The 18,024-nt window shown below is 44.3% G+C and overlaps 1 protein-coding gene across 6 annotated transcripts in view; it reads left to right on the top strand.

Annotated features, from left to right (window-relative positions):
- Nucleotides 1–18,024, top strand: part of LOC147128251 (glutamate receptor ionotropic, kainate 2-like) — a 112,436-nt gene that overhangs the window by 56,837 nt on the left and 37,575 nt on the right. For all 6 annotated transcript variants that reach the window (XR_015083889.1, XR_015083890.1, XM_086018960.1 and 3 more), the window contains exons 7-14: nucleotides 2,434–2,577; nucleotides 3,221–3,328; nucleotides 3,908–4,021; nucleotides 4,108–4,314; nucleotides 4,897–5,120; nucleotides 10,583–10,701; nucleotides 11,476–11,693; nucleotides 12,795–13,020. Coding sequence is in view for 4 of the 6 variants with exons in the window: in XM_086018960.1 (XP_085875086.1) it covers nucleotides 2,434–2,577; nucleotides 3,221–3,328; nucleotides 3,908–4,021; nucleotides 4,108–4,314; nucleotides 4,897–5,120; nucleotides 10,583–10,701; nucleotides 11,476–11,693; nucleotides 12,795–13,020 (1,360 nt within the window). In the remaining 2 variants the exon portion in view is untranslated. The remainder of the gene's footprint in view (nucleotides 1–2,433; nucleotides 2,578–3,220; nucleotides 3,329–3,907; nucleotides 4,022–4,107; nucleotides 4,315–4,896; nucleotides 5,121–10,582; nucleotides 10,702–11,475; nucleotides 11,694–12,794; nucleotides 13,021–18,024) is intronic.

Genomic DNA, 18,024 nt, shown 5'->3' with positions numbered 1-18,024 from the left:
TAGCTTTTAATTGAATAATGATATATTGTCGCTGTGCAATGAAAACGACATAAGGGAATATACAGTATAAATATATATATATATATATATATATATATATAAGGTATAACGGAAAGTGATTGGAATCGTAAAGCTGTTTTCGATTTAACTGAACCAAATCAAACCGCTACATTATTTAGAACTCATTTACTTTATATGCACGAATGTTGATGTGTAATTCGACAGTCTCCTACACAATGTCCAATTACGACAAACATATTGCTCACCTCTAACATGGCACAGTTTTAGGAATTTAACATAACGTACTATACTTAGCCCTTTACAAAATGACATAATATTTAATTCATGGTATCCTTGTAATGTCGTTACATTTCTATACATTTAATGTTTTTCCACTCCATTCAATATTTATCACACATGACATATAGCCAGAAAAAAGGGCTACATACTCTAATAATACTGTACCCCAGTGACTGTTAATCCAAAATGTGAATTGTTATCTTTTTAAAGGCATGACTTTTTAATACAGCTGCTGTGTTGTGCCGGGCATACTCAATTCAATGAAAAGTGCTACAATAATATCATTTGTACCATGCTATTTTTGAATGGATCCCCAGTCCCCGTAATAGATGCGTGCAAATCAATGCGTGCAATTATATTGAGCGCTGAGTTAGAAGCCCTGTTGCACGCCTTTGTTGGAAAAGCCAATAACTTAAAGACTGGATGTGTGTGAAAGTATGTATTTATGGACATATTAGGCTAGGGTAAAGTGTTCATTTTCTATTTGTTTGGCTTTTTCTGGATGGATACAGTAGTGTGAGGGTGTATCGTGGATGATGATCAATGGTGCTTTTCAGTGTATTTCCCCTCTTTGTAATTTATGCTACTGTACTTTTGCATGTAACATGGAATCTACCCATGCCCAGAGTCGTTCCGTCTGGACCGGTTGCCTGGCTTACTTTGCCATCTCTCTGGGGGACGGGAACACCCATCAGGAGTCATTAGTTTCCACGGCGACAGGCCAGAGACTCTCCCTGCTGCAGCTTTCGAAAATATACTGAGATGATCAGATCAGACACCGAGATGACTTCTTTCTCTTTTTTTTTTGTTTTGTTTATTTTAACAATGCCTGAGCTGTGTTCTCACACACAATGATCCTACAAAGGCATAGAATGCAAGTTGCGGTTGATGTTTTCACATCAAAATCCAATTTCTTTCTCGATAGGAATGCACTAAACTAATACGTGATTCATTATAAAACTAAAAAAAAAAAAAAAAAAAAGATTTTAACTAGATAATTGTTTTTTTTTTTCTTTTTCCCGGTCCTTGCTTGGCAGAATTTGTAGGACACGGTTATTTTTGCCCCAAAGCCTATGTTGGAGTTGTTAAGTTTGGGTCACCAGGGCGCAAGCCCAATTATCAATTCCCCAAATCAATTCACTGCGTGTTCGTTTTATCTTTCAAGAAGGCATTCGAATATGAAAATAATAATAATGAATGCCTGTTGGTGTGTGCGTGTGTTTGCGTGTCTGTGAGACAAGACACAAAGAGTTTTCTTTCTTCGCTATTAAAGATATTTAGCTAATTGTGTATGATGACCATAAATGTGTAATGCCATTACTATCTGATCCATGTATCACTAATATACTGATTCACATAAAACCATGATCATCCATATGCAACACAATAATCACTTGGCTAACATATTGGCTCCCCCATATCCTTCACCTACTGTTGAGGGAGCTGCTGTCCCACACAACAGAGAAAGGACAGGTACATCCGGCAGCAACATAGTCATACCAACACAATAAAAGCTAGTAAAATGTGATGCCTGTGAACATTTCTCCTCCTAAGCTTGACATCACATTGAGATTTTTTTTTTTTTTTTTTTTTAAATAATGTTCCCTCTCAGATTTTAGTTTCTCATTTCAATTTGCAATGATACTGTCCGTTGGCCTGGGATGACTCGAAAAGCTCCGGTGAACTATCATTGGTCCTTTTATCTTCAAAGATCGCAATATTAAGCTAACAGTAACTACCAGAGGACTGCATAATTCTCAGTTGAACTATTTAATGGATGCCAGAAAGATGGAGACACAGCCGTGGAGGCTTTTTCTGCCAGCTGGCGAAGAAGGTCTAATCTGTTCAAAATGGTTCCTACTCTTCTACTGGCTTGGGGGCGGATTGACATAGCCCATGCGACAATATGTGACCAAATGATCTTTACCGGATTCAACTAGAAGTGTGCCATAGAGTGCCATAGATAAGGAAAAGACAGAAGTCATGCGATGGCTAGCTCAAGTCACCTAATTATCTGTAACCATGATTCGCTTAAAAAAAAAAAAAAAAAAAAGGTATTTTCACCACAGCTCCATCTGCGGGATGTGTCGATGAAAAAATGGCCTCCTGATGTTGTGCCCATCTCACCGGCAGACGGACGCGGCCCTGATGTACGACGCCGTGCACGTGGTGGCGGTGGCGGTCCAGCAGTCGCCGCAGATCACCGTCAGCTCCCTGCAGTGCAATCGCCACAAGCCGTGGCGCTTCGGGGGACGCTTCATCGGCCTCATCAAAGAGGTAGCGTAGCGCGTCGTCCACCTTTTTGACCCGGTGGCCGCCGAGCCGCGTTACTTTGATGAGCGCGGGCCGCTGTGTGGAATCCCTGATTTTGGACCCTCTTTTTCCGCCTAAAACAACCCGTGAATACGTCTTAAAGCTCTCCATTATACCCGTTCTTTCTTCAGCGCGTATCTCCGTCCATGTTGATATCAAAGCGTCTTCGCTCTAGTGCGGGTCAGCAGATTGCTCGCTTTGTTCTTGCCGCTCTTTCATCCTGGCGACGCTATCATTGCAGGTAATTTTCCTGATCGTCAATGTGCCGTTAGCAATACCGGCAGACTATATACACCCCCCCCCCCCCCCCCACCCATCCTCTCAGCCTGCTTCTTAGGCTCTGTTGCTTCAAAGCTGAAGTTGCGGCACGCTCGCATGCTGGAACTCGTCACTGTTTTCTCCCTTTTAGCGGCTTGGCCGTCTAGCGCTAAATTACTGCGGCAGGCAGCGAGAGGAGAGAGCTCGGCGCGGCGCATGATTCGGAAATAAAATGAGGTGGTTAGAGGTTAGATTGATATTGTGGAGAAAGACGGCGGTTGGGCTTGATGGAGCGGCTGCGCTCAGAGGCTGAGGATTTTCATTATCATTATCAACATTATGTTTATAGGCTCACTGGGATGGCCTGACCGGCCGCGTTCTCTTCAACAAAACCAACGGACTAAGGACAGATTTCGACCTGGATGTCATCAGCCTGAAGGAGGACGGCCTGGAAAAGGTGCGGTCATGCGGTTTAACCGCTGCATAGTTGTTCAATGGGAGGAAAAAACTCGTAGAATGACTGTCCTCAAAGGACATTTCTAGAACGCTGCGCCAACTGTACGACGTGTGTCCGAAAAGTTCCAGGACTGGCGTTGCAAAACACGGTACCCGGTCAAACTAGCATACCGCATGCTGACCGATATGGCTGATGCAAACCAACGGTGGTCACTCAATGGTCGAGCAGATTCAATATTGCTGCCGCGTTGTAACTTTTTTTTAGGATGCGCAGCTAGGAATGAGAACAATAAATGTGTCTTTGCTCTGGACACTGCAGAGTCACAGTCCACAGTCTCCAAATGTTCTGTTGTCCTAGTCAGTCTCCTTTAGGCTCAAGCGTGTCTCCCTGCATTCCACTGATTCGGTGCACTGCGGTTTTGGAATTTGTGGAATGTACTGTGGCTTCCTGTTACAGTCTTCCCAGAGACACAGTGATGCTCACATAGCTTATCGTCCCAACATTTGTTGTACCATTTCCCACTTTATTCCTGCGAAAGCACCGGACGGAACAAAGTGTGATGCTGAGCTGTCTCCACAGATCGGGACATGGGATCCTCCGAGCGGTCTGAATATGTCCGAGACTCACAAAAGCAAGACGTCCAACATCACTGACTCGCTGGCTAACAAATCTCTGCGCGTATCCACTATACTGGTAGACTAAGTCGGCTATAAACAAGAATGAGAGTCATACAAAAGTTTCACGAGCTGATCTTTTGCTCACATTCCCGCCCTGGACAGGAGGAGCCGTATGTCATGTTTAAAAAGTCGGACAAACCTCTTTACGGGAACGACCGCTTCGAGGGTTACTGCATCGACCTGCTGAGGGAGCTTTCCGGAATCTTGGGCTTCCAGTACGAAGTCCGGCTGGTTGAAGACGGCAAGTACGGCGCCCTGGATGAGGGCACGGGCCAGTGGAACGGCATGGTGCGCGAGCTCATGGACCATGTGAGTCCCCTTTTTTCTTCAGTTAGGCATGAGACATTAAAGAAACATTCGAAGATATCTGTGGGTACGCCGGTTTTCTTCCCACATTCCAAAAACATGCATTTTACGTATTTTTAAATATATATATATATATATATATATGGATTATAGTTGTATAAAATGTGTTTCTTTTTCTATCACGTTAAACATGAAAGGTTTTCATGCTTTGTCCTAACCTATTATGGAACTCCACAATCACGACTTTTAATCTCTTTGCACTGCGGAAGAAGCTCTCCTTCCTGCCCGGTAACTCTAATCCCAACATTGTTGCCTCTCTGACTCACCTGCGACATTATTTAGGAAAGTTCAAACCTAAACCGAAAAAGATGTAATTTCCATTAAAAATAAACGGAGGCGTCGGTAATCTAACTGAACCAAGGACCCTGATTATTTTGCCTCTTCCGTCTCGGCTCTGCCGCCCGTACATGTTGACCCCGCCGGCTGTCGACAGGAATCAAATGCTAATTTGATTTGTCCACTCTGCTGTTTTTTTCCACCGAACCGCCCGCCCCATCCACTTTGCTCTTTGTGGTGTCGCCGCAGAAAGTCGACTTGGCGGTCGCTCCTCTGGCCATCACCTACGTGCGAGAGAAGGTCATTGACTTCTCCAAGCCCTTCATGACGCTGGGGATAAGTATCCTGTACCGCAAGCCCAACGGCACCAACCCGGGGGTCTTCTCTTTCCTAAACCCGCTCTCGCCTGATATCTGGATGTATATTCTGCTGGCTTGCTTGGGTGTCAGTTGCGTGCTGTTTGTCATAGCCAGGTAACATGACACGTTTCCCCTCCCACTCACCTCACTCCGCTTCCACATTCCTGGAAATATTTGCTAGATTTTTTTTTTTCCCCAGATATCACCCTGTGGCATTAGGCAAAAAAAAAAACCAACAACAATACCGATTTCAACACTTTTTTTGTTAACGGATGGTACAAAGGTACATTTTGGTGAGCATCCATTTATTTTCACTGTTTAGAGGCATCAGTGGAAACCACCACCACCCTTAGAATCAAATTAGGTCATCCTATCTCAAACAACAACAAACAAACGACAACCTTTGCAAATTTAGTTGTTCCCTTTTGTCAACGGTTTGGCCTTGGCATCGGGCTGCGATTTGCTGATATTGCAGTTGTGCAGTGAGCCGCGCAAAGATGTGAAAATCCACAATTGACACCCCCCTAAAACGGTTTTTAATTGCATATAGATGCCACAAGGTGGCGGTTAGTTGCCCTATTTTCGCACACAGGTGCTCTTTGCACTGAATTTAGAGGGAATAAATCGATTGACCTGGCGTCGGCTCCCTTCCCTCCCCACAACGGCGCAAACGGCCACTTCTTCCTTCTTCTCGGAAACTTCCAAAAGAAAGAAAACTCCACCCATGCGTTCAGTTGGACCTGCGCTGGGTATGAAAATAGGGCCCCTTAATTCCACCAGTTGGCACTGTTATTGCTCTGGCCTGAGCACATAAACAGACAAAATAGGTGCGTTTGGGCAAATAAATGATGGCAGGTCCCATTAAAAATCTGCGAATAGGCAAATTTGCCAATGCTTGGATAGTAATTATCACTCATAACATTTTCGATTGTGACTGATACAGTTCCACTCCAGTCCTGCAGTTGGTGTGGAAGTTCACTTTGGATCGAAACCAAATTTGACGGTCCCTTCCTTCTTTCGACCACTCCACTCCCAAATTTCTGTGGAAATGGTTTATGTCGTTTTTTTTTGGTTTTTTTTGGGTGTGTAATCCTGGCAACACACAAACAAATAAGCCCATTGGACCAAAAACATCAGACAGCAGTCGTTAGAACTCGCGATGTAAGCACAATTTTAATGGCGAGCCGGGGACGCTTTGAAGGTAAAAATCAAGCCGAATAACTGATGACTCTGATCTCATTGCAGTAAATCGGTGAAAACAAGGCAAACTACCTAATCAGCGCTTGGAAAGGCTGAAAAAAAAATTGCTGACATTGTAGAGAGAAACTTAAGTTATCCCGGTTGACCCCGCCCACCGCCCCCCACCGCCAATCCCCCACCCCAATGCACGACCTTTACGGAGAAATGCGCGTTAACCCCCGGGTCAGGCGTCGTCGGGGTTTAACGCACATTTTTTCCAAATGTTACCGGCAAAATGATCACACGAGAGGAAAAGCAGCAACTGTCACCTAAGTTAGTTCAGAATATGCAAATTTGAGCAAGTCTTTAGCAACCATGGCCGGGTAAGTGACGAGCATGCGATTATATTGCGAGTCATCTCGCGAAATGGCTTTGATCAAATTGTGTATGCATCATGATTTTAATTGCAAACCAGAGCGGGAAAAATATTCAATGGAGACCTTTTTTGTACACTCTTTGGAGTTTAAAAATGCTCACAAAATGCAAAGGAAAGTCACGTTTTTTCATATTTGTGTCCCAACCCAAACAAAGAAACACACTTTTTTTTCATTTTTGGCCAGGAAAGAGCATTGGGGGTTTTACTGGGGGGGGGGGGGATGCAACAATAATAAAGGTGTGATTTTGGGAGAGAAAAAAGATGCAGGAATAACAATGTTAGGAGAGAAAAAAAAAAGTCTGAATTTTACAAAAATAAAGACGTAACTACTTGGGAAAAAAATAACAAGAATAAAATGTTTAGGAATATACCTCTGTTGATAAGGACTTTTTCAATAAGGCAACATTATTATGGGCACCTTTCAACTTTACATTCTTAACTTTATGAAGGCTTGTTGATATTGTCCTCAAGTTATGACTTTTTTTTTTTCTTCTGCTATTGTGGCTTTATCCTGTAGCGTTGCAAAAAAAATTTTTCCAGCACTTGAAAAATCTTTGAGTTTCTTTTATTCTTCTATCATGGCAACCTTTTTCTCATATCTTGAACTTGAATTTCTGTCTAATAACATTATGACTTTAATCGGGTAACCTTGTGACTACTTTCTATGTGATATTATCGTTTTTCTCTAGTAACCATGCAACTTCTGCCTTTGTGACGTTATGACTCGGCTCTAGTCTCGACTTTAGTCTCACAACTTATTCTTTGTGGTCTTATGACTTCATTCTGGTCATTTGAGGACTCATTTATTACAACCTTATGAATATATTCTAACAATACATTATTCTGGTAACCTGATGACTTTATTCTTTGCAACGTTTCGACTTTACTCGTGCTGTACGTCGGTAAGCCTGCAGTTTGTTGTGATATTAAGACTTTATTCTGGTAACGACACATTCCTTGACTTTCTTCCGATGAATTTTGGACTTTTTTCTTTGTAACACTACCCCTTCATTCCGTTACTCTTAACGACGCTTTCCTTATAACGTCGCGACTTTATTCTCCGCCTTTTTCCGCGCTTCCTCAGTCCTCCTTCGGTCTTTGCAAATAAACTGTTTGGAGTTCACGAAATTGTGGTCTTGCACAATAAAACACAGAACACTTCAGTCTCCTGCTGGGGATTCACATCTTTGAAGCACTTCCCACACACACAAACACGCGCCCCCCCCCCCCCCACACACACACACTCCCTCCCCCTTTTCCTTGCCTGAATGCGTTATCCCATCTGAAGCGAGAGACGAGCACACTTCTCCCGGCGGATCCTTCCAGAGCTGTCTGTGCTTGAGCGTATTTCTCTCTTTATTAACGGCAACAAATGATATTTTCTCACATCACAAGTCCCTTTCAAGGTAGAAAATGTCATCCCGCCCTGGAGAGCGGATGATTTAAATGGCATCTTTAGTTGTAACTAGTGCGGCTTTGAAGTCGGCTGAGTGGCGATTTAACACCCCGAACATTAAGTCCTCACTTGGCCTGAGTGTGAGTCAACAGATCTATAAAGCCGGGCCGAGTAATTGAATCCAGGGGACAGTTAAAAGTAGTGCCGTTGTGCTATTGTGGAAGCACAGCCGAGGAGGCGGGAGGGAGAATCCTTTTAGCATTCTGCGCGCAATTTGACATGTGCTCGGTGCGTGGAGGTGACCTAATGTCCGCGTGTTCCTCATGCGCTTCTTCTTCCTTTGCAAAACGGCGCGGCGAACGCAGCCGGCAGGAATATAGACCGACTTCAGGCAAAGGTCACACAGAGGAGCCCGACACCCGCAGTATAAACATACAGACGCTGAGCGAGTGGGACAAACCCAATCCAATCAAGTGCGCGTTGCACAGATTTACACCCACCATCTTGTAAACAGCTCAAAAGCGCAGATGCTCACAGTCACGTGTTCACCTACAGAAAGCCGCAGGCTGCAGATCTGCATTATAATAACGTCTATGTACGCATACAGTACATAGACGCAGCAAAAAGGTCCCCTAAAGGACTGACTTTGCATTTCATTTCTAGCACAGGACACAGGTGGAAAACGTCCACACAGTGCGTACGTTATGCGGCCACGAGGCCATTTTATGGTTTCGCTTAACCGCGCCTCCAAGGAGACACAGCTCATTGACATTCGAGCAAATCAGCGGCTGTGGTGGCGCTGACAGGAAGAGCGATAGCGTGGCGCGGCAGCCATTTCCGAAAAGGCGCTTTTCAAGGGGAACGTGAAGAAAATTGTGCAGCTGACGAGTAATCTTGTCAAGGCGGAACCGTCCCGAACACTGCCACCTGACTCGTGTGACAATGACGCTGTTCTACTCCCTTCCTGTAGGGGGCGGAAGTGAGTGGCAACCTCCGCACACAGCAGGCTTTTTTTTAACCACTGCTGTTCCCAATACAAGAGTTCAAAACGGAAGAGTACAAAATATATTACAGTGTTAGGGACCGGACACGCGAAAAGGTGTGTAATTGCCTGTTAATGCCACAGGATGGCGCCAAAGAAATATATTTTTTCGGAAGGGCTTACACACATAATGTACATTATTCTATATAATATATATATATATACGGTGTGTACATATTATATGTACGTTATATATAAAGGTTTTACGGGAGAGAAAAACTTGGCCCGTTGAATGCTGTGCTGCACTTTGTTGGAGGAACACCTGAAGGGCTCCTCAACCTTGCATAAGCCATGTATCAAGCACTCCAGCACAAACTCTATCAGCTCCTTGATGATTAACCCTCACCCATTCACCTCACGCTAATGCCACGCCACTTTCGCTGAAGCTAATTAATAGGAGATGTCGACGGCTGACCCGAAGACACCGACACTCAGCCAAAGCAGCCCCTGCAGAAGGCTGAGCTCAAATTTGGCGCGCGCGCGTGAGTAATCGGAGGGGGACTTGCTGTCGAGAAAACAGCTCCTGAGTCAGGGAATCCAAATGAGCTCGTAAGATCATCACGCAGCGGGACATTATCACCGGTGACAGTGTTATTCCACATTATTGATCCGAGCCTCACAATAAAGTGAAGGCATTTGAGAATGCCAATAAGTTGATCTCGGTGAAAGCCTGACTGATTTGGTCTCGGCACAAGCTGTGACCCTCAGGCCGCGGCGCCGCTTGCGTCACACGCGCGCGCGTTTATTTATTACACTTACAATGTATGTTGATTATAAAGGAGTACTCGCTCCACCCTGTAAAGAACGTTACGAGAGTAAAGCTGCAACGTAATCAGGTTAGAGTTGTAGTTTTACGAGAAGGAAGTCATTATGGAATGATATTTCACAAGAGTCTTTTATGATCGGAATCAACTTTTCGAAAGTCATAGCCTAATATTAGGAATGAAGATGTATTTTTACAAGACAGAAATGATGTTAATGCTGTTCGAATAAAGTCGGAACAAGAATGCAGGACTCGCATTACCACCGAGCGCGATTTCACAAGAAAGGTCATAACGTTGCAAGAACGAAATTGTGTTTTTGCAAATAAATGTAGTTACCATTTAAAAGCTCCAATAAATCCATTGCGTCTGCGTTTCTATCAACTGAAAGGTGTCGCTTAACTATATTCTTAACTGCGTTGATCTGATATCTTTCTTTTATGCGCTTGTAACCCCGCTTCTATTTTTTTCCCTCGTAAAGTCACACTGCTCTCGTTAAGTTTTGACTTTATTCCCATAACGTTTGGACTATTTCTCGTTAAAAAAATTATGAGTTAATCCTCATAAAATTCAGACTTTTTTTTTTTTTCCTCATAAAAGTAAGACTTTATTCTCCTATTATTATGATTTATTTCCTATACCGACAATATCATTTTTGTGTGACTAGAGTAGTGAACCTGTTCTCCTTTTTTTTCTTTTTTTTTTTTGAAAAACACTTTTGACGTTTCACTGACACGCTTTTCTGTCCTCTCCCCTCTCCAGGTTCAGCCCGTACGAGTGGTACAACCCGCACCCGTGCAACCCTGACTCGGATGTAGTGGAAAACAATTTTACCCTGCTCAATAGTTTCTGGTTTGGAGTCGGGGCTCTCATGCAGCAAGGTATTTGCCTCAGCCTGTGGAACTCTCGATATCCCACTGTCTCTTAGGGGTTGGGCTTTTTATATTTTGCATCCAAGCCGGCGGTGACAGAGAAATCGACATCTGGCGATCACCAGCCCCGCCCCCCCAAAATGTTTCCCCATGCATCCGGGCATGAATTCCATGATCGCCAGTGTCCTCTCTCTGTCTGTGTTTGGCCCATCAGCACCTAGAGACCAGTGGGGTGTGGAGTCAGGACGTGAGGTTACCTTGGGTGCATGACTCTCTGGCCCAACCAGCCCGTTCGTCACTTCTCCACACTCTGCCGCTGAGTGCGTTCGACGCATGAAAACAACCTGTCTGCGGGACGTGTTCTATTCCCCCTCCCCGGCCCCCCCACCTTGCATTATTCAAAGCGCTCACTTGTGTCAGCCAGTGGCGGGGAAGGGCGGGCATGGTAGGGGGAAGGGGGATGGGGGGGTTAAGTAAGCGTGTTTGAAATCTGACAATTATCTTATCTGAGAGCTTTCCCCCCCCCCCCAAGTGATTTCATCTTGAAGCGAGCGGCACATCCGCTATGGCTGAGTAGAAAGGAGGCAGGGGGAATAAAACAAAAAAAAACCTCAAGAGAGTTCTTGACTGTTTGACTGTTTTGTTTTTTTTAGAGCAAGCGGCGTTATCTTGTTGTGTGCTGCTACGCGGTGCAAATAGAGCTGGCAGAGTGAATGCCAGATGAGTGGCTGCGGGGATGCATATATTTGGTAGCTTAACTCCCGCCCGCCTCCCTCACCTCAGGCTCCGAGCTCATGCCCAAGGCGCTGTCGACGCGAATAGTGGGAGGCATCTGGTGGTTCTTCACCCTTATCATCATTTCCTCCTACACGGCCAACCTGGCCGCCTTCCTCACCGTGGAGAGGATGGAGTCGCCCATCGACTCGGCCGACGACCTCGCCAAGCAAACCAAGATCCTCTACGGCGTGGTCGAGGACGGGGCCACCATGACCTTTTTCAAGGTAGGGCGGGGGGGAAAAAAAAAAAATGCCTCGTTTTGCTCTTTGTATTTCAAGGACTCTCAAGGGAGTCATTGTAGGCTGTCCATCCAATATATTGTTGATCAGACCCTCACAGCCATGCCGGTAACAGTGAGACCTTCTGCAACATGTTTTCACCAAGGTTACTATGGTTACGGTGGATTAACAAAATAGCTACTAAAGCTGAAATCAACTCAAAACTATATATTACATTTATAAACCTAATACATAGTGAAAATATCCCAACTAAACCAATGGAAAATAATCAAAGTGGTATTGAAAACTAATTAATAAGCTAAACTAAAACCAAGCATTTATGAAAAAATAAAAACCCGCTCTAAAAAAACAACTGCAACAAACTATATTTAAAAACAAAACTCAAAATTTAGAAGGATATCATTTGGAAACATAGGCCCCTCGAAATTTTAAACGCAATCTCTTATTTATTTTTTTTATTTTTTTAGACCTGATAGATTTATTCAGATTTTAAAAGAAAAATCGAAGACATTATTGTATAGGTAAAATTTTAGGAGACAACCAGCAATGTAGCAGATAGTAAAAGTCTGCAATCTGTTTAATGCCATGCTCAGTTAAAGTTTACAAAAAAGAATTACACTTTTATTTAAAACAACCACATACATTTGCCTTTTAATTTTCCCGCTAACACATAATGGGAAACGCCATAAACAAGCTAAAGAATAGAATCTGGTTGCGTTATAACGCTTTAAAAAATGGAGATTTGAGCACAGACTTTGCAGCAACAGATAATATAACAACACTTACAGGCATATATTCTTTATCCTCTGCAATTACGCGAAACTCCATGAAAAGCTAATGGGTTTTTTTTTTTCCCCGTTGTTGTTTACGTGTAGTTTTCTTTTAAATCCAACATTGCACTTCTGAGAACATGCACTCTGCTATGCCTGTCTCCTGCATGTGAAGCTAGACCAGGCGAACGAATAATGTATGTAATTATGCCATTATTATTGATTACGTTGCAGTCAAAAAATGTTTTCGCTGAAGTAACAACAGAAGTGTCCTCATTGATTCCCCTCATTGCGCCCGCCCATCCGTCCCACGCAGAAGACGAAAATCTCCACCTACGACAAGATGTGGGAGTTCATGAACAGCAGGAGGCAGTCGGTGATGGTGAAAAACGTGGAGGAGGGCATCCAGCGCGCCCTCACCTCCGAGTACGCCTTCCTCATGGAGTCCACCACCATCGAGTTTGTCACCCAGCGCAACTGCAACCTCACGCAGATCGGCGGCCTCATCGACTCCAAAGCCTACGGAGTGGGCACGCCGATGGGTAAGCGGCGCGACACTCAAACGTCCCTTGAAGCTTCGGCGAAGCGGTTCAATTATCAGCCGCTTGCGTGCAATCGGTTTGGGATTCATCGCGTTTGGCAAAATGGCATAACATGCACCCGTCATTGATTCCCTCTCAACTTTTTTTCCTGTCGATTGAACATGACATTAGCAAGGGGCTGCAATGTCACAATACCCCCAGGCAGCATTATGTTGCTCAATACAACACTGGCATCATTACAGCACAATTCCAAACATTCATGGATGGATACTCCATCCATCCATTTTATCTGGGGCTCAGCAGCTTAAACAAGGAATCCCTGATTTGCCACTCCCCAGCCACTTCGTCCAGCACTTCCAGTGATCGTGAAACGTTTCCGGGCCATCAGGGTGACGTAATCCCTCCAGCATGTTTTGGCTCTTAGCTGCAGTCTTCTATTGGTGGGATGTGCCCGTAACACCTCACTAAGAGGGACCCTAAACATTCCCAAGCCACTTCACCCGGCTCGAGCGATGGCTCGAGCCTGAGCGCTTCCAGGATGATCCAGCTTCTCACCCTATCTCTGAGGGCGAGCTTGTTTTGCCACTATCTTGTTCTTCTGGTCACGGCCCAAAGCTCACGACGGTGATCGACTGGTATATCGAGAGCAGGGTCCGCATCACTGCAGACACCGCATCCCATCCCGGTCAAATACACATAATAAAACACACGTCATTCCATGACTGCCAAGTTGTTGTAATTCCAGAAGAAATAGGAAATCATGTAAAGTGAATAAGCAGTTTTCAGGGTGGGGCTGTAATTAATTAAGTATAAAGAGATTTGAAGCACTGTATAATAAAACTAAAATAAAGTAAAAATAATCTCACCCTTTGATGTAACAAACACAAAATGGAGAGGAAACGGTCATCAAGTGGCATTTGATAGGAATTCCCAGGCTGAATAAGTGTATGTCTATCTGCTGGCAGCAGAACAACACGTTTTGAGCTTTGCGGTTTCGCCTTTGGTATGTGCTGTTTGATTCAATTAATAGTCAAAAGACTCCATTTGATGACAAGCTTGGCTCTCTGGTCATTTTCATGCTAGCCTCTAAGCTGCAATTTACATAATTATCGGCATGGTGAAAATAATTTGCACATTTATATCGAATGAATTGTATTGCTCATATTGTACTAAGCAGCCAAATGCTGTGTCAGGATACTTGTGCCTTGAGGTGGGTTATTCACCCCCAAAAAAAAAAAAAAAACATATGAGAAATCAGTCTTCTAGACGCTGACTGAGCTGAGGTCTCAGGAGGTTTTCCGACATTCCATACCATGATGGTTTGAACTCCAACTTTTTAAGCATAAATGTTGAGTAAAAATGACAATTCATACATTAATTGTTATTGTTACTCACAGTATCAAGCAATTGTAGTCAAATGTTCGATTTTAAGTTAAAAGCCGTTAGAAAGGTTGACTTTTATGCAGATGTCACACCATATTTCCTTTAACGGTCGAGAAGCAAAGGCTTAATGTTGGCGAATATCCCCTAATGGTGTGATTCAGCTTATTTCTCGTGACACAAAGAGCGACGACTGCGAGGGGAAGAATTGTGGAAAGAGGCTCGAAAGTGAATTTACCGCAGACAACAAACCACCCCCCCCCACCCCCCGCCCCACCCCCACGCCCTCCGCACGTCTCACTTGACACCGCGTAAATTGTAGCCGAGCGTTAAAGCGCCTCAACAAAACACTTCGGCGGCAAACATTCAGACGACACTTCGACCGCTCCTTCGTCTGTTTTTCTAATCTACGTTTACGCCTGTCAAAAAAGATGAGACACTCTCAAAGTATCAAACTTTTTTCTTTTTTTTTTTTTTTTGATGCGACACTCATCATTCACGCTGGGGAGTGTCGTGTCGTGTCGTCGTGTTGTGCTGTATGCAAAGCAGCCGGCGGGTGGATAAATGTATCCCAAGGGTGCCAGAGGGGAAAGCTGCTGATGATTTCTCTCCCAGTCGCCATAAAAGGTTAAAGTGGTTGCCACGAGGCCAACGGGAGCACTGCGACCGAGGTGTCGCGGTGGGGGGGCGGGGCGGCGCGGGGGCTCGGTGGTGGTGGTGGCGGTGGGGGGGGTTGGGGCTAATGGCCGCATCCATCACGGGCGATATGAAGGCCATCAAAATACGGATGATTAATTCCGGCCATCCACATCTGGAGCTGCCTCGTGCTGATGAGCGCGACGCGGTTATAGATCCGCAGAGATGCCATGATTGCCGCGGCTGTAACAAAGCCGGGGCGGCGTGGTGATGTATCGCCCCGCTGCGGCGCCGACTTTACACGGGCGTCCTTGAGATGGACATCAGACCTTCCCGCTCCCTTTTCATTCGGTGCGACGGCGCAGCGTATCAAACGTAACCGGCTATATTTCAAATCCTTCGTTTCCCTGATAAGTGCCACGCTGATAAATGCATAAAAACTACTGATTAGGACGTCTGCTGCAGGAGTTATTACTTCCCACTAATTCATTTCGCTCTCACGTTGAGAGTGTTCATGACTCACTGTTTCAGAATAAAGCTGATTACGCTCGCTCAAATGTTTCCTCTGTGATAGAAAATGTCTCTTTTAATCACTAAATGCCGCAAGAATAGGATTTTTTTTTCCCTCCCGACTTTGGACGTCCTTGTCGTTTAGTACAGTGTTTTTCAAACTGTGTGCCGCGGCACACCAGTGTGCGAGCTATTGTCAGGTGTGCCGTGGGGAAATGATCTCATTTGTGCCTGTGCGGTCTAGCGCCTGGCAGCGTAATCATGTCTTTACTGCATTGTAGTACTCTTCCATACCAGCGGGTGGCAGCAGCAGGTAGCCAATTGTCTTTGTTTAGAGACAAGCGAATTAGTGACGCATGTTTATCCAAACAGGCCCATGTTTCACACTGAGTAAGTATCAGTATCAAACATTATAAAATATTTTTTTCTTTGTGTTTATTTAATTCCTTTTCAAGACGTTGTGATATAACGTCATTCTTCAATGTTAAGAAATGCTTATATAAACAATATAACACTTGTTAAAATAAGCTTTTTTTTTTTCACAATTTCAGCTGCTGGTGTGCCGCGGGATTTTTTTTCAATGAAATAAATGTGTCTTGACTCAAAAAAGTTTGAAAAACACTGGTTTAGTATGTTTTGATTGAAGTTGGGTTTGTTTCCCCCCTCGGTGCGTATCGTTCAGTCAGATGTAAATCAGGTTTATTGCACTGTGTTGTTCGGGCCTTTGGGCGCACCGTATTATTCAGCACAATATCAATGAGCGGGTCTATTTTAAAACATTTTTCATGTATAAGGCGCTCCGGGTTATAAGGTGCATTATTTTTCTGAAGCATTGTATGTAATTCTACCATATGTTTATTCGATAGATTTAGCGCTATTATGCTAGGTTCAGACCGGGCATGAAACTTTTTGTTCACCGTGCAAATACATGGGGGTTACTTTGAGCAGAAGAGGAGATCCTCCTCCAAATATCGTGTTTTTTCCGTTTTCCATCAGAGCCTGCCAGAGTGATTAATTGTCACCAACAGCCGACTCCATTTTGCTCACTGCGATTAATGGCTCATTCATTCAAATTACATTCAAAAAGAACTATGACACAAAAATCTATTCATTCTACACGATTCTAAATGTTGTTTTTTAACTTCATTTTCATAAAACCACGACTGAACAATGACTTCTCTGCCATGTTTTCTGTTAGGGGAAAGTGATGATCTTGATTGGAATTGGCTGTAAGAATGAACAGTTCTTCACTAAAGATGTTGTTGCTATTTTAGCGTTTACATTCAGATCAACTGTGATATATTTTTCTTTAGTTACACAGTTAAAAAAAAATCACAGGTATCAACATCATCTCCTGTATGTGGGGGGTGACCATGTCTACCCCTGGCCACCACGTAGCCCCGCCCCGATTTACTTTTACTTTATCACCTTGTCCCCCTGCAAAAGCTACTGTAGTTTCTTTACACAGCGCCCCAGTTTGTTGCAGCAAATCCTTCAAGACACAGTTAATCAGTAACCTCTGGAGCACATGATTCTAAACAACTGGCTAATCGATAACTATGACCATTACTAGGGGCAAAATGTTTAAAGTGAGCAAAGTATTAGCAATTAGCAATTAGTGTGGTCCTGTCCTTCTTTCTGTTTACATTCTTTTGATCGATAACAGAAGTGAAAGCTCTCAGGAGTGTTTGGTGACGCATTGTGGCACACTTGGATTTTTTTTTTTTTTTTTTTTGTTTACCATGTGAAAAGAAACCTTACCCTGAGGGCAAACAGACCAAGTGTAAAAAAAAAAAAAAAACGTATCAATGGATTCGGCCCGGAGGAAGCGACCTATAGGCGTGAAAGCGCATTTAATCTTTAAGTGCTTGTCGCCCCCCCCCGCACCCCCTCCCCGCCCCCCAAATCCCTTTCCCCAAAAGCAGAGCTATCGACTCAAAGCGTTAGCATAGCAGCCGCTCGGCTGCGTGGGAGTGATGGATGCCTTACGCTTTTCAACATCTGTAAGGTAGTTACGAATGCACGTAGCGTCAAGCGTCGCACTTTTCCATTTGCCGCGGCTGCCGCTCTCTATCCTTGTCTCTGAGGACTCATCCTATTAGCATTTATCCCAAGCCTCCTTTGTTAGGCCGTCATTTATCATTTGAAATATGATGGAGGGGTTTGCGGCGATGGGAGAGGGCGCGGGGCGGGGCGGGGGGGCAATCGGGATCCTGTGATACTCGAGAGATCTCCTATCTTCAAATGGAGCGTCTGCTAACACATGAACATGCAAACGAGGGTGGTCTGAGCAGATATATGGACTTAAGCACCGGAGTACGCGTAAGCATGGGCGTGGGCTGCCAATCAATATTATGTCATGTTTGTGCCTTCAAACGGCAGCTTAAAAATCATTTTTGATAGCACACTGGGTGGCGTTAAACATGCATTCTTTATAGACCTTTATATGTACTGTACTAAAAAATGCTTTCATGCTCA

This window comes from Filicampus tigris, chromosome 20 (assembly GCF_054856515.1).
Source record: "Filicampus tigris isolate MCC_2025a chromosome 20, RoL_Ftig_1.0, whole genome shotgun sequence".
In the NCBI taxonomy this organism is placed as follows: domain Eukaryota; kingdom Metazoa; phylum Chordata; class Actinopteri; order Syngnathiformes; family Syngnathidae; genus Filicampus; species Filicampus tigris.
The sequence above is the reverse complement of the archived record's forward strand: the minus strand, read 5'-3'. Positions and strand labels throughout refer to the sequence as shown.